The sequence below is a fragment of the Acartia tonsa genome, chromosome 13, assembly GCF_053477335.1.
Source record: "Acartia tonsa isolate MP-2025a chromosome 13, ASM5347733v1, whole genome shotgun sequence".
NCBI lineage: Eukaryota > Metazoa > Arthropoda > Copepoda > Calanoida > Acartiidae > Acartia > Acartia tonsa.
Window position 1 is genome coordinate 28745921 of NC_137272.1, and position 14023 is coordinate 28759943.

Here is a 14023-nt window from a genome sequence, read left to right on the forward strand (position 1 = left end):
GATCTAATTGATGTAAGAGGCGCAGCAACTAGTATATAAAAATTAAAGTTTGATTCAAAATGTCAATCCTTTAGTTTCATAGTCAAAACTTTTAACTTAACAGACAGACAAGCGAACATAACTTTTTTTTAAAATGACTGCAAACATATTTCTCATAAATGTAAAAACGTTCGTTACAAATAAGGCGATTAAATAGCCTTTAGGAAATTTATGTAAATAGGAATCAATTTATTATGCTAAAAAAATATTTAGATTTTTAAAAAACTCATTAATTTTCGTTTACCTTATAAAAAAATTTATCTGTGTATCTATCTATATATTTATCTAATTATCTATCTATCTCTCTATCTATCTATCTATCTATCTATCTATCTATCTATATATCTATCTATCTATCTATCTATCTATCTATCTATCTATCTATCTATCTATCTATCTATCTATCTATCTATCTATCTATCTATCTATCTATCTATCTATCTATCTATCTATCTATCTATCTATCTATCTATCTATCTATCTATCTATCTATCTATCTATCTATCTATCTATCTATCTATCTATCTATCTATCTATCTATCTATCTATCTATCTATCTATCTATCTATCTATCTATCTATCTATCTATCTATCTATCTATTTATCTATCTATCTATCTATTACAGATACAAAATGGCTGCTGTACTTGAGAGAAAGTCGTCTTCAAGTCTGTTTTCTGAGACCGCTGCTCAAAGGTTAGCACTACATTACAAGTAGATAAATAATTAATAGTAGGTAAGGTTGGGTTATATTAGGTACTAGGTAGCCCAGTGGGGCTAAAATTTTTTGGTTGAAATGTTTGAACACAACTGGTTTGTAACCATCAAGTTAAAAGTCAATAAAAGTACATCTAATGTTTTCGAGCAAACAAATGAGATTTTCATATGTATTATGGGTTTAACTTCACATAACAAACTGTAAAATTGCAATGTCGAGGGAGGGGGGGGGGGGAGGTATTATAGCTACAGGATCAGAAACCCAGAAACGTAAGATCTCTTAAATGTCTTGAAATAAAACTACTTAAAATCCATTTCAATCAAACAATCTTATAAGTATATATATTTAAGAATTAAGTTTAAACTTTAAATAATCTTCAGAATATATCACCCCATGCTACCTACACCTTTTAAATGCAATAAAACACGCCTTAAAGAGGATTATAAATAATAATACATCAAAGTATTAATAGATAGGCAGATAAATATAAAGATAGGCGACAATATCCATAGTAACAAAGCATAAAAATTCATCAAGGGGGACACACGTACAAAATGAGTTATAAAGCAGATGTTAAATTGTCAGTTGCTGTGCGCAGGATATCGTGATGGCCGGACAGCTTAACGTTATTCCTGTTATCCTAATATATAAAGTTAGTAAGCTTTTTTTTGTTTGTAGCAAAGGATCTCGGTAACCGCTAAACCGATATGGTCCTTCTTTACAGTGAAGCTACTTAAAGGTCTCGGGATGGTTTTAGGCTATTTATTTTTATAAAAAGTTAGGTTAGATATGGTTTTAGGCTATTTTCTGCCCTTCCATATCGCTTCGATATAGATCCCCTAGATGCTAGGGGCGCAGCCGCTAGTTTCTTATAGAGAACTACGTAGATAACCCTATGTAGAAGGATGACAACATTCATAAAAGCAAAGCTCTGGAACGGCTGGACAACGAGCATTTATACTTGTAGAGTGTCAGAACTGCATAAGTAGAATATGAGTCTAAACCAAATTGTAAGTATTTTGCAAAATTGCTTAAATACAGTATATTGTTTAAGGACATACTTATATTATTAGGATTTGATTATAGAGAATCTTAAATTCAGAAATCATATGAATAGGATAATGATAACACATACAAATGTGTTGTTAAAAAGCTTAAAAAGCAACATGTTTTAACTAGGCATACATTCTTTCTGGTAACGATTATGGAATTGCTATGCATCTAAATTTTACCTATTGAAATCATCATGCAAAGTTTTAAATTGATAGGATACTTCTAGCATGTCTAAATTAACGAAAAGAGATAACCGTTACACAAATAAAGCTAACCATTACGGATGGACGGACCGACCCTAATTATAAAAAAGCTTCGCTCTTAAAAAGATGAATATAATAAGATCAAAGATATATTTCTTTTAATCCTTTCAATTGAAAAAAAATATTAAACCCTATTAAAAGGGCGATAAAGGTTGCATTATTGTTAAGAATTTAATTTACTTTTGATTGAATTATAAAAAAATATTTTTTTGTGGGTTAATAATAGATGGTTTTTAAATTGTATTTAAAAGTAAAATTTGAAAAAATCATTGGGTTTTCGAAGGAGCTAGAAAAAGCTTTATGTATAAGGTTTGTAAAAAATGACGTCATACTGGCCTACCATTGGTAAATTAAAATGTATTCTGGCCTGACATGGGTAATTTAGTCTGTGTTATTGGCCTATAATTGGTCAATTGTATGTATTGTATGACGTCATTTTTTATAGGCACTAAAAAGACCTTCAAAATATAAGTCCAAGAAGTTACATGAAATTATTTCTTCAATAACTTAAAAAAACAATTTTTTCGTTCAAAAAGTAATAAAATTGATCAAACGTTAAACAGTAAAATAGCGGCTACGCCACTAGAGGCCTCTATTAATTTTAGGACGGTGGTGGTGCTCTTCCCCAAATAGTTATAAGCCTTATAACTTATAAGAAGCTACTCTGATAAAGGAGAATCATACCAGTTAAGCTGTTAGCGAGAACCTTTGGTACACACAAACAGACAGACATCCTGTTGCTTTCTTATAAGGATACTTTGTATTATAGATATAAAGAATAGGGTTTTCACTGTACATTATATTTCATCTTTGAAACCGTTCCAAAGTTGATGCATACAAATAGATATAGAAGACATGGATATTGTGACAGGGAATAGGTTGCTAATATAAACCTCAGATATTGGTCAATACTTTCCTTATTAGTCAGGGTAAGGGATGTGGTAAAGTCATATTAAGGTGGATTGGGGGGGGGGGGGGGGGGTTCGGTATATTAGCCAGATGGGAGAATAATTTTTTCAGTAGCTGTGTTTAGTTAGTGGCCAAAGGAAAATGGGGATAGATGTCACTGCTTTTGGCCTACCTATTTTATTGACGTCACAGTAAAGGTTAAGAGAAAGGGAAGGGGGAAAGAAAATAGAATAGGTAGGCAAAAAGCAGTGACATCTATCCCCATTTTGCTACATTTTATCAGGGTATGCGAGAATCTCTTATCATTATCCACATATTATATATCCATGTGCATACATAAATTTATTTTGTTGATTTTCAAGATTTCATTCAAGATTTTTCTGCTGTAAAAAAAGTTTTTATGTTCTTTGGACAGTTATAACCAAGATATGTCACATTTTTAGGTGTGTTAGATTCAGGGAGGGAGGGGACATTGGACTCTAAATTATTATGGTACCCAAAGTTTTATGATTGTTGGACAGTTATAACTAAGATATGTCACTTTCTTAGGTGTGTTTTAGTCAGGGAGGGAGGGGACATTGGACTGTAAATTACTATGGTACCCAAAGTTTTATATTTGTTTGATAGTTATAACTCAGATATGTCACATACTTAGGTGTGTACTAGTCAGGGAGGGAGGGGACATTGGACTGTAAATTATTATGGTTCCCAAAGTTTTATATTTGTTGGACAGTTATAACAAAGATATGTAACATTTTTAGATGTGTTTTAGTCAGGGAGGGAGGGGACATTGGACTATAAATTATTATGGTACCCAAAGTTTTATATTTGTTGGACAGTTAAAACTAAGATATGTCCCATTTTTAGGTGTGTTAGATTCAGGGAGGGAGGGGACATTGGACTGTAGATTATTATTGTACCCAAAGTTTTTTATGTTTGTTGTTGGATAGTTATAACTAAGATATGTCCTTTTCTTAGGTGTGTTTTAATCAGGGAGGGAGGGGACATTGGACTGTAAATTATTATGGTATCCAAAGTTTTATATTTGTTGGACAGTTATAACTAAGATATGTCTCATTCTTAGGTGTGTTAGAGGGAGGGAGGGAGGGGACTTTGGACTATAAATTACTATGGTACCCAATGTTTTATATTTGTTGGACAGTTATAACTTAGATATGTCACATTTTCAGGTGTGTTTTAATCAGGGAGGGAGGGGACATTGGACTGTAAATTATTATGGTACCCAAAGTTTTGTGTTTGATGTATTGTTAAAACAAAGAAATGTCATATTTTTTAGGTGTGTTTTAGTCAAGGCGGGAGGGGACATTAGACTGTAAATTATTATGGTACCTATAATTGAATAATAAGTTTTTTCAAAAAGGCATTTTTTTTATTTTATCAGATTTCAATGGACATTATTGTTTCGTTATGAAAAGACCCAACCCCTTTTTTTAGCTTGTAAATGTTTATCCTTATACTAAAGTAACAGGATGTTTGTCTGTCTGTGTGTCTGTACCGAAGGATCTCGCTAACCGCTGAACCGATCGGGTTCTCCTTAACAGGGTAGCTTCTCATAAGTCCCGGGAAGGTTTATAGCTATTTTGGGGGAGGGTACCACCACCCTCCCAAGAGAAATGACAAAAAAAGACACCATGGAAACTGTCCCAATTTTGTATAACTTTTGCGGAACATGTTCCAGTTACGTCATATTTTTCTTTCCCGAAAAAGGGAAGGGGGAAAGAAAAAAAAGGGAAGGGGGAAGAAAAAAGAGATGGGAGAAAAGGGGGTTTTCCCCATCTCTTTTAAAGAGATTTTCTTCCCCCCTTCTCTTTTTCGGGAAAGAAAAATATGACGTAACTGGAACATGTTCCGCAAAAGTTATACAAAATTGGGACAGTTTCCATGGTGTCACAAAAAAATCGAAATTTTTTAAAATTTAGGGAAGACTTCAACGTCAAATAAGGTGGTATCGTACATAAAAAATTAACTTTAACAAACAAAAACATTTAAAGTGCCACTAGAGGCCTCTAGGGGCGTAGCCGCTAGTAAAATATAAAACAAGGACGACAAGCAAAGTGTTTTAACAAAGCAGTCAGACAAACGAACATTAACGAATACAGAGTGTCGGCAATTTTAAAATTAAATTATTATATCTTATAGAAAATTGTATATCTCAAAATACAGAAGGTTACGTTATAATTTGTTATAGAAATGCTTCGCTGAGATTAATGTTCTTTGTCGTTCTAGGTATCAATATTAAAACAAGAATGACAACATCCATAAAAGCGAAGCACTGAAACGGTTGGACAAACGGACTAACACTTGTATAGTGTCAGAACTGAATAATCAGAATATAAATGTATAAATGTCGAAGCAAAATTGTAAGTAAAATTGTTGAAAAACTGCTTGATACAGAATAATGTTTATGGACATACTTACATTTTTAGGACTTGATTATAGAGTTGCTTCGCTTATAATATTGTACTTTGTTGTCCCAGGAATCAGTATACCAAAAATCAGATCAATCGGATTATTAGATCACATAAAAATTTGTTGTTAAAAAAGTAAAAAAATCAACATGTTTAAAATGGACTTACGGACATTCTTGTAATGATTATAGAGTTGCTACGCTATCTAAATCGTACCTAACTACTACAGGAATTACCATGCAAAGTTTGAAATCAATAGGACAATTCTAACATGCCTAAATTAGCGAAAAAAGCTATCCGTTACGGACGGACGTACGGACAGACGGACGTACGGACGGACCGACCCTAATTATAGAAAAGCTTCGCTTTGAAAAAGAAAATAGGAAAATTATACCATATAATAATTAAGTCAACAACAAGTCATCAAATTAGAAATAGATATTTGGACTACTTTTTAGGAGACGTATAAGATGTTATTCTATTGAGTAGCTATGCTTTTGATTTTTTTAAATACAGGCTAGTTAATAGTACAGGCCTTTGGTTCCCTTCCGTGTTTATATCAAGGATAATATACTAAAGGGTAAGGTTGATAATATTTATTTCTCGCATCGTATTATAAACAGCTTTCCGCGGATATAGAATGTACAATTATAAGATTAAAACCAGTTTTTAGCCCCGAGGTGCCGACATAGTTTTTTTCGTATGGATGAGAACCGGTTCCTATCCACCGGATTCAAAAGAATACGAGAAAAATACTTCAAAAATCTTAAAAATCTTCAAAGTTTCTTTATTTTTTGACTATGTTGAAAATACGGGGAGAGGGTTTTATTTTTTCCTATGCCTCTCCCCCGCGGGGGTACCCATTGCTCGATATAACCTAACCTGATTCAGTAAGCAATAAGAAACAAAAGAAAAACTATTTTCAATTTATTACAAAATAAGGGAAGGGCCCCCCCTTAATTAATCTTCAATCTATTCATATGTTTGGTATATTAAAAGGCCCTACGAATTGACCAGGAATCTAAAGGGATAAGACAATGACCGACAAAAGATGGTGCACAAAATTACCCCTTCTGTAGATTAAAATTAGTGGTTTTAACGTTTAAACACTGAACTAAATTAATAAACCAAGACAAAGCCCAAATTGTGTCAAAATTGATTCATGTGACGTAATAAAAATGAGGGATTATCCATCTCTTTTTCAAGGGTTTTCTTTCCTTCTTCTCCTCTCATCTCCCTCATTTTATTACGTCACATGGATCATTTTTGACACAATTTTAACACAATTTGGGCTTTGTCACCAACCATTCAAAATTGTTAAGTCAACGAATTAGAAAATGTCATCTAAAAACTTTAAGGACTAGTGTAATAAACATCCCATTTTTCCTTATCTCTCTCTGTAATTGTCCCACTTTAAATTTATCTCCTTGATTTATCTGATTAGAATCTGTAAAGTAATATTGTACAAAAGAGTTATATAGGCAGGGGGATCTCAGGGGTTATGTCAATGGACGATAGAATCATAGATAATGCACTAGTCCCCAAAGTTCTTTTTTAATTAATAAGGTTTCTTATTCGTTGACTCAACAACTTTGAGGACTTCAGTAAATTTTGATTGGGTTGGTTAATTAGATTGAGTGTTTAACCGTTTCAACCAATAATTTTAATCTACAGAGGTAATTTTGTGCATCATCATTTGGGATGTAAATCAATTAATCGGCCATTGTCCCATCTCTTTAGATCCCTGAGATAGAATAATGTGAATTATGAAAATGATATTAACTCTACGAAAATAATAAAGGTTATGGGTTAAAAAGTTTGGACATTGATGGTATTAAACCAGACAATCAAGATTCAATAATGTTTTTGAGCCAACGAATATAAAACATTGGTTACAAATCTTTTATGTATTTGTTTTTCATTCTACAGTATTCTATGCTACGGCCTAACAAAACATATAATATATTATTGATTATATCAAAAAAGAGCAATCAGGCGACAACCTTTTCATAATACAAATGCATACATTTTTAAAAGCTAAGCTTTTCTATAATTTTTTATGTGTTATAATCATTCTATTCATCTGATATAAGCGAAGTATCACTATAATCAAGTCTTAGAATTGTAATTATACTTAAACATTATCCTCTATTTAAGCAGTCTGACCTACCGTTTCAGAGCTTCACTTTTTGGATGTCATCCTTGTTTGTGTGCATTTTAAAACCAGGATAAATTTTGTCAAACGTAGCGGAACTATTATACCAGTAACAAAGATTTATAAACATATTTTCTCTATGGTTGACTTTGGGCATTTTTCAGGGAGGGATGGAATATTGGACTGTTTATTACACTAGTCCCTAAAGTCTTATAATATCGTTTTTTATTCGTTGCTTAATAACCTTAGCTTGGGAACTTTTATTGAATTTTAATGGTAATCTAATTGTAATCTACAGAATGGGTTATTTACGTACGTTAATCTATCGTCCGTTGCGTATCCCTTATTATCCCTGATAAATAGATAGATAGATTGGTAGACAGATTAAAAATTATAGATTGATGGATAAATAAATAGTTAGATAGAATGAAAGAAAGATAGATATAAAGATAGATAAATAAATATTTGAGTCATAGTTTTGGCGACACTCCTTTTAAGGTGGATAGATATTGCGACATTCTTGTAACCATAAATTCTTTTTAACATACAATGTAGGTTCTCTATAATTCACTTAATGTAGAAAGTATGTCCATCATATGTGAATTTACTACGCTACATGCATTTGAATAGGTTTTTGTAGTAAAGTTTAATCAATGAATAGACAAAAATTTATATAACTCACTAATGAAAATAATCAAAATTACCCCTTCTGTAGAAAATCTTTGGTTGAAACGTTTGGATACTATTTATTTAGAACCAACCAATCAATATTGAAAAAAAATAACAAATACGTTTTTTTCCCTTAAATAAGATAACATGGTCATAAAACTTTTGGTATCTGTGTTATCTACAGTATAAACATATCAAATTATATAAAGTAGTAAGCTTTTTTTTGTCTGTACCGAAGGATCTCGCTGTCCGCTGAACCAATATGGCTCTCATTTACAGTGAAGCTTTTTATAGGTACTTGGATGATTTTAGGCTATTTTTTCTTTAAACAAGGATGACAACATCCATAAAAGCTAAGCTCTGAAATGGAAGGACAAACGAACATTATCACTTGGATATTGTCAGAACTGAATCAGCAGAATACTAATGCATCAGTACAAGTAAATTTGTTGCAAAACTGCATAAATAGATGATACTGTTTAAGGACATACTTACATTGTTTACTTGTTTATAGAGATACTTCGCTTATTACATTGTACCTTGTTGTAATAGCAATCAGTTTTCAAAAAATCGGATAATTTCAACATACAAAAATTTGTTTAATATGTTTAAAATGGATGTACGGACATTCTGGTATTGATTATAGAGTTGCTACGCTTTCTGAATTGTACCTAACTACTACAGAATTCATCATGCAAAGTTTGGAATCGATAGGACAATTCTAACATGTCTAAATTAACGAAAAAGGCTATCCGTTCCAGACGGTTGGAAGGACACACCCTAATTATAGAAAAGCTTCGCCTTTAAAAATGTTAGATAACCAAAGCTTACATTAATTTACTACCACGCAAGCTATTAGTTGATATTACGTTTATATAGATAACAAGGATGACAACATCCATTTACTGTAACTAATACAACTTAATACATTCTAAATTTGACAAAAAAAATTCCCAAAATTTTCTTCTTTAGGCAGATATGTATGTAGCTAACAGTTTCAACTTAGTTTGTAATCTATAGATGAAACCTAAAAATTAAAAATGACAAATTTTTGAACAATCAAAAAACCTATAAATATAGATGTAAAATATAACAAGAAAACTACCTGAGTCCCTTTGTTGGTGACCTTTTTCGTCTGCTAGCAAATTGCTTTCTGCTCTTTTGCAGAATTTGTTGATTTCCAAAGACCCAATTGAAAGTCGGCACAGTGTCCTCGGGGTGGGGACATACAGTTATTTAATCCCTCCCCCCTATATTTTTTTACTCTAATGAATAATCTGTATCTGAAGCATCTAATAAGTCAACAATCATAAAAATTCTCAGCTGCTAACAATTAAATAATGATATATATGGCTAGTGCATCGCTAAATTTTAATGTAAAAATTCACTAAATAAGACACATAATATGATATGATAATTTACATATTTTCATAAACTCACCGTCTTTTGGAAATAGCTAGGCAAAATTAGATAGATAGATATTTAATTTAAGATAGACAGAAATAGATAGATGGATAAACAGATCTATAGTTTAGATGTATATACAGACAACTACGTCTCTTCATTTTTCAAAGACCTCTTTCGTCTGCCTCTAAATATTTTTCTGCTACTTAGTTGTGTAATATAAGCGATACCATTTTGGTTGATTTTCAGTGACCTAATAGAAAGGTTGCACAAGACGGTTGCGATGGGGAGATACAGTTATTTAACCCTATCTCCCTCTAATGTTTTACTCTAATGATGGATAGACATGATTAGATAGATAAATAGGTATTTAATAAGATAAGATAAGATAGGTACTAAGGTTAGATTAGAAGATAGATGCTATAGTTAGATTAGAAGATTGATAGACAAACTTAGATAGATGAAAGGATAGATAGATAAACTTAGATAGATAAATGAATAGATAGATAGATAAATAAATAGATAATCATATAAGTCAGAAAGATAGACAGAAATAGAAAGATAAATAAATATATACAAAATAAAAATAAATAATTTTTTTCCATAAACGTATGTAAACTCTAGGCATAATTTTAGCTGCCGAAAAAGGGTTAAAAGCATTGGTTTAATAGTCTAGAGATGTTTTAGTAATAACTTTAGGCCTAAACTTTAAGATAAATTAGTATGAGTACATTACTACAAAAATTTAAATTTTCAATCCTTATTAAGTAACAGGATTTCTGTTTGTCTTTCGGTTTGTCTGTTTGTTTGTATGTTTGTTTGTCTGTTTGTTTGTCTGTCTGTTTGTCTGTCTTTTTGTCTGTTTGTCTGACTGTTTGTACCAAAGGATCTCGCTAACCGCTGAACCAATATGGTTCTTTTTTACAATGTAGTTTCTTATAAGTCATGGGAAGGTTTGTAACTATTTTAGGGAAGGGTACCACAACCATCCCAAGAGGGGGGAGTCTACCCCCACCTAGAGGCATCTATGGGAGTATACGCCCGCATATGGATATTTGAATAATTCTATGTGCAAAAAAAATTTCGCAAATCTGTATGGACATCAAAACTAAAATACATGACTCATTACAAGCCTATGTATAGGATGATTTTAGTCATTTTTATACATTTATAACATAATGATTCAAGACTTAAAAAGCATAAATTCTAGAGTTACATTAAGAAATAAAAACACACATATGCAATGGTGCTTTTTCACATTCGCACAATAGTATAAAAAAATCTAAGCCAAATGGACAGACAAACAGGTACAAATTAAAAATCAGGCCTTTTAGGACAGAAGGTCACGAACAGATGTATTACAAACTAACGAATAATCGGCTCGTTGTCTGGTAGGTGACAGGTGACAGGTTCGTCATACCGTTTAAAATGATTCCTACCGTTGCTATGGCAAATGCACGACACAAATAGTTAGAGTAAGGGTAAAAAAAAGGCGCCACTTACTATGTACAGTCAGGACTTATAGACAAAGTTTGTGCAATTAAATGGCTGGTTGTCTGCTGCATTATCATTCATTTCAATAGCAAGATCTGGTTCAGAAAAAAAATTAAATAAGACCTACTGATGTACTTGACCTCTAGAGGTTAAAATCGACCATAAATATATAAAAGGCTTAGCTTTTTAAACACAGATTGTTTTGCAGATATATTAGCACACTATGCTAATAGCTGATGCCGGCAGTCAGTGGTCTAAACACAAATTGTTTTTGCAAAACAACAAGAAATACAAAATAGGTAACTAAATCAATTTTTAAAATTCAAATATTAAAATGATTCTTCTGTATCTAAACAGTTTTATTGTCTCTTTAGAAAAGTTACATGATGTCGGTCTTCCTGAACCAAGGATCTCGCTAAATGCTGTACCGATAGGGTTCTCCTTTACAGTGAATCTTCTCATAGTTCCAGGGGAGGTTTATAACTATTTTGGACCTTCACCCTAACAAAAGAAATCGCCTCTGGAACCAAATCCCCCCAACCCCATCTTTTTTTAAAATTCAAATGTAAAATGGAGGGTCGACGATTCCTTTCTTGCCTTAAGTACCCCTAGAAGTCTCTAGTGGCGTAGCTGGTAGTCAAAACTGTATAACAGTATGCTGTATTTTTTCTTTTATAAAATATAAAAGATGTAGATTTTTTTGGCTAAAATATGCATCATTCAAAACATGAGTAATTTAAGTTTTAAAGCATTCATATAGCACTTCTAAAACACATTTAGAAACATTTTAAAAGCAATAGCAATTATTTTTATGGCCTTTTTAAAAGCGGAACTACTCTAAAACCTGTTAAAAGTAAAGCTTTTCTATAAATTCGGTCGGTCCGTCCGTCCGTCCGTAACGGATAGCTGTGATCATCAATTTAGACATGTTATAATTGATCTATTGATATTAAATTTTGCATGTTAATTTCTGAAACAAACAGGTTTAATTTAGCAAGCATAACAACTCTATAATATTTACAAAAAAGTCCGTATGTCTATTTTAAACATTTTGAAATTTTAAATCGAAAGAGTTTTTTTTCATGAAGAAATCATCTACATTTTGCTTAGATTTCGCACATATATTATGTTTTATTAATTTAAAAGTCAATGTTGGATTGTCCGCCTGACTTGTTGATGCTCGCTTTTATGGATGTTGTCATCCTTGTCTTGGATATGTTGTTTTAAAAATTGGATATAAAAAAACACACAGACATTTATGATTCATCAAGATATCAAAAAAGGAGTTGGCGGTTGAAATAGAATCAAGAAAGAAAAAAATATTAAATGACAAACCATAAACTACGACCATAATAATTGTTTTACAATTATGATACTTTATTTAGATTATACATATTAAATTCGTTAAGTTAGGTTAGGTTAAGATTAGCCACTCAGGTTTAGATTTGAATTAATTAGAATTATTATGAAATATGTTTTTGTAAAATTATTTATATTCTCTATTCATTTTTATTTTATAAAGTGATAGTTGTTTAATCATTATTCTATGGAGTTTTTTTAGGGAAACATGGTAGGATATTGGCAGAAATACTAATTGAGTACCTCACCTCAAGTCTATTTCTATTAATCTATTTAGATTATAGAGTATATATGGTCAGAAATATAGGGGATAAGACAATTGCCGATAAATTGATGTTCATCCCCAAAAATGATAAACAAAAATATCTCTTCTTTAGCTTCTTTAGATTACAAATAGTAGTTGAAACGTTTGGTCACTGAACTTAATGAACCAATCAATAAAAATTTCCCCAAAGATGTATAGTGAAAGAATAAGAAAATGTTATTATAAAACTTTGGGGACCGGTTTAATAAACAGTCCAATGTCCCCCCCCCCCCCTTCCTCCCTGATATATAGTAGAATTTTGGCAAGAAAATTAATGCCTTGCATCATCGTAGATTTGCAGACAAATTTACTATGATTCATTTCATATTAGGGATTGCTAGCCGCGGCTTCATTATTCTTATTTGCAGCTACAGCTGCGGCTAAGAGATATCATTCATTTACATCTATATCGCGTCGTATTATAGTCAGCTTTCCGCGGATATCCATATGAAAACTGGTTACAATTTTTATGATTTTTTTAATATTCGAGGAAAATTGTTTGTAATACGATGAATTTTTCAGTTTGGCTGAGAACCGTTTCTTTTCTAGCGGAAATTAATCGGTTTCGAAGCAATACTGATAAATGTTTTTCAGTATGGCTGAGAACCGGTTCTAATCTACAGGATACTAATCGGACCCGAAGCGATACGGAAAAATGTGTTCTTAACCTTTAGTTTCGAGGGAAGGGTATTTTTTAAGGGGGATTTCTTCTAGAATGTTGAAGCTACCCTACCAAAAAAGATAAATAAACCCACCAGAAGCTTCTTTATTATTAACATCCAAATTGGTCCAGTGACTAGCGTAATCGGGACAGACAGACAGACACATATACATGTTAGTATTTTATATGTGTACATATAAATATCAGAAATTCAAAATAATTAATTAAATATATTTGAACTTAAATGCAAAATAAATCTAAAAAATCATAAATTAATTTAGAACAAATACATTTATTAACAAAAAAATTATCAAACTTTTTAAAGAATTTTTTTTCCCCTATACCTTTACGTATGAAAACCCTATCTATAGATAAATTGCAAAAAGCATAAATACTTTGATAAGACTTTAACCAAGCCTATATGCTTTAATGTATTTACTATAGTACCAATGTTCATCCATTTTTACTATTATTCAAAATAGCAATATTCTAAAAGTAACAGGATGTCTGTCTGTGTCTGGACAGAAGAATATCGCGAACCGCTAAACCAAAATGTTTCGCTTCTCA

General features: G+C 31.7%; 1 protein-coding gene across 2 annotated transcripts in view; it reads left to right on the forward strand.

Annotated features, from left to right (window-relative positions):
* The first annotated feature begins 660 nt into the window (after nt 1–660).
* Nucleotides 661–14023, forward strand: part of LOC145335138 (uncharacterized) — a 30377-nt gene continuing 17014 nt past the window's right edge. For both annotated transcript variants that reach the window (XM_080180869.1, XM_080180871.1), the window contains exon 1: nt 661–734. In XM_080180869.1, coding sequence (XP_080036995.1) covers nt 673–734 — 62 coding nt within the window. In that variant the 5' untranslated portion in view covers nt 661–672. The remainder of the gene's footprint in view (nt 735–14023) is intronic.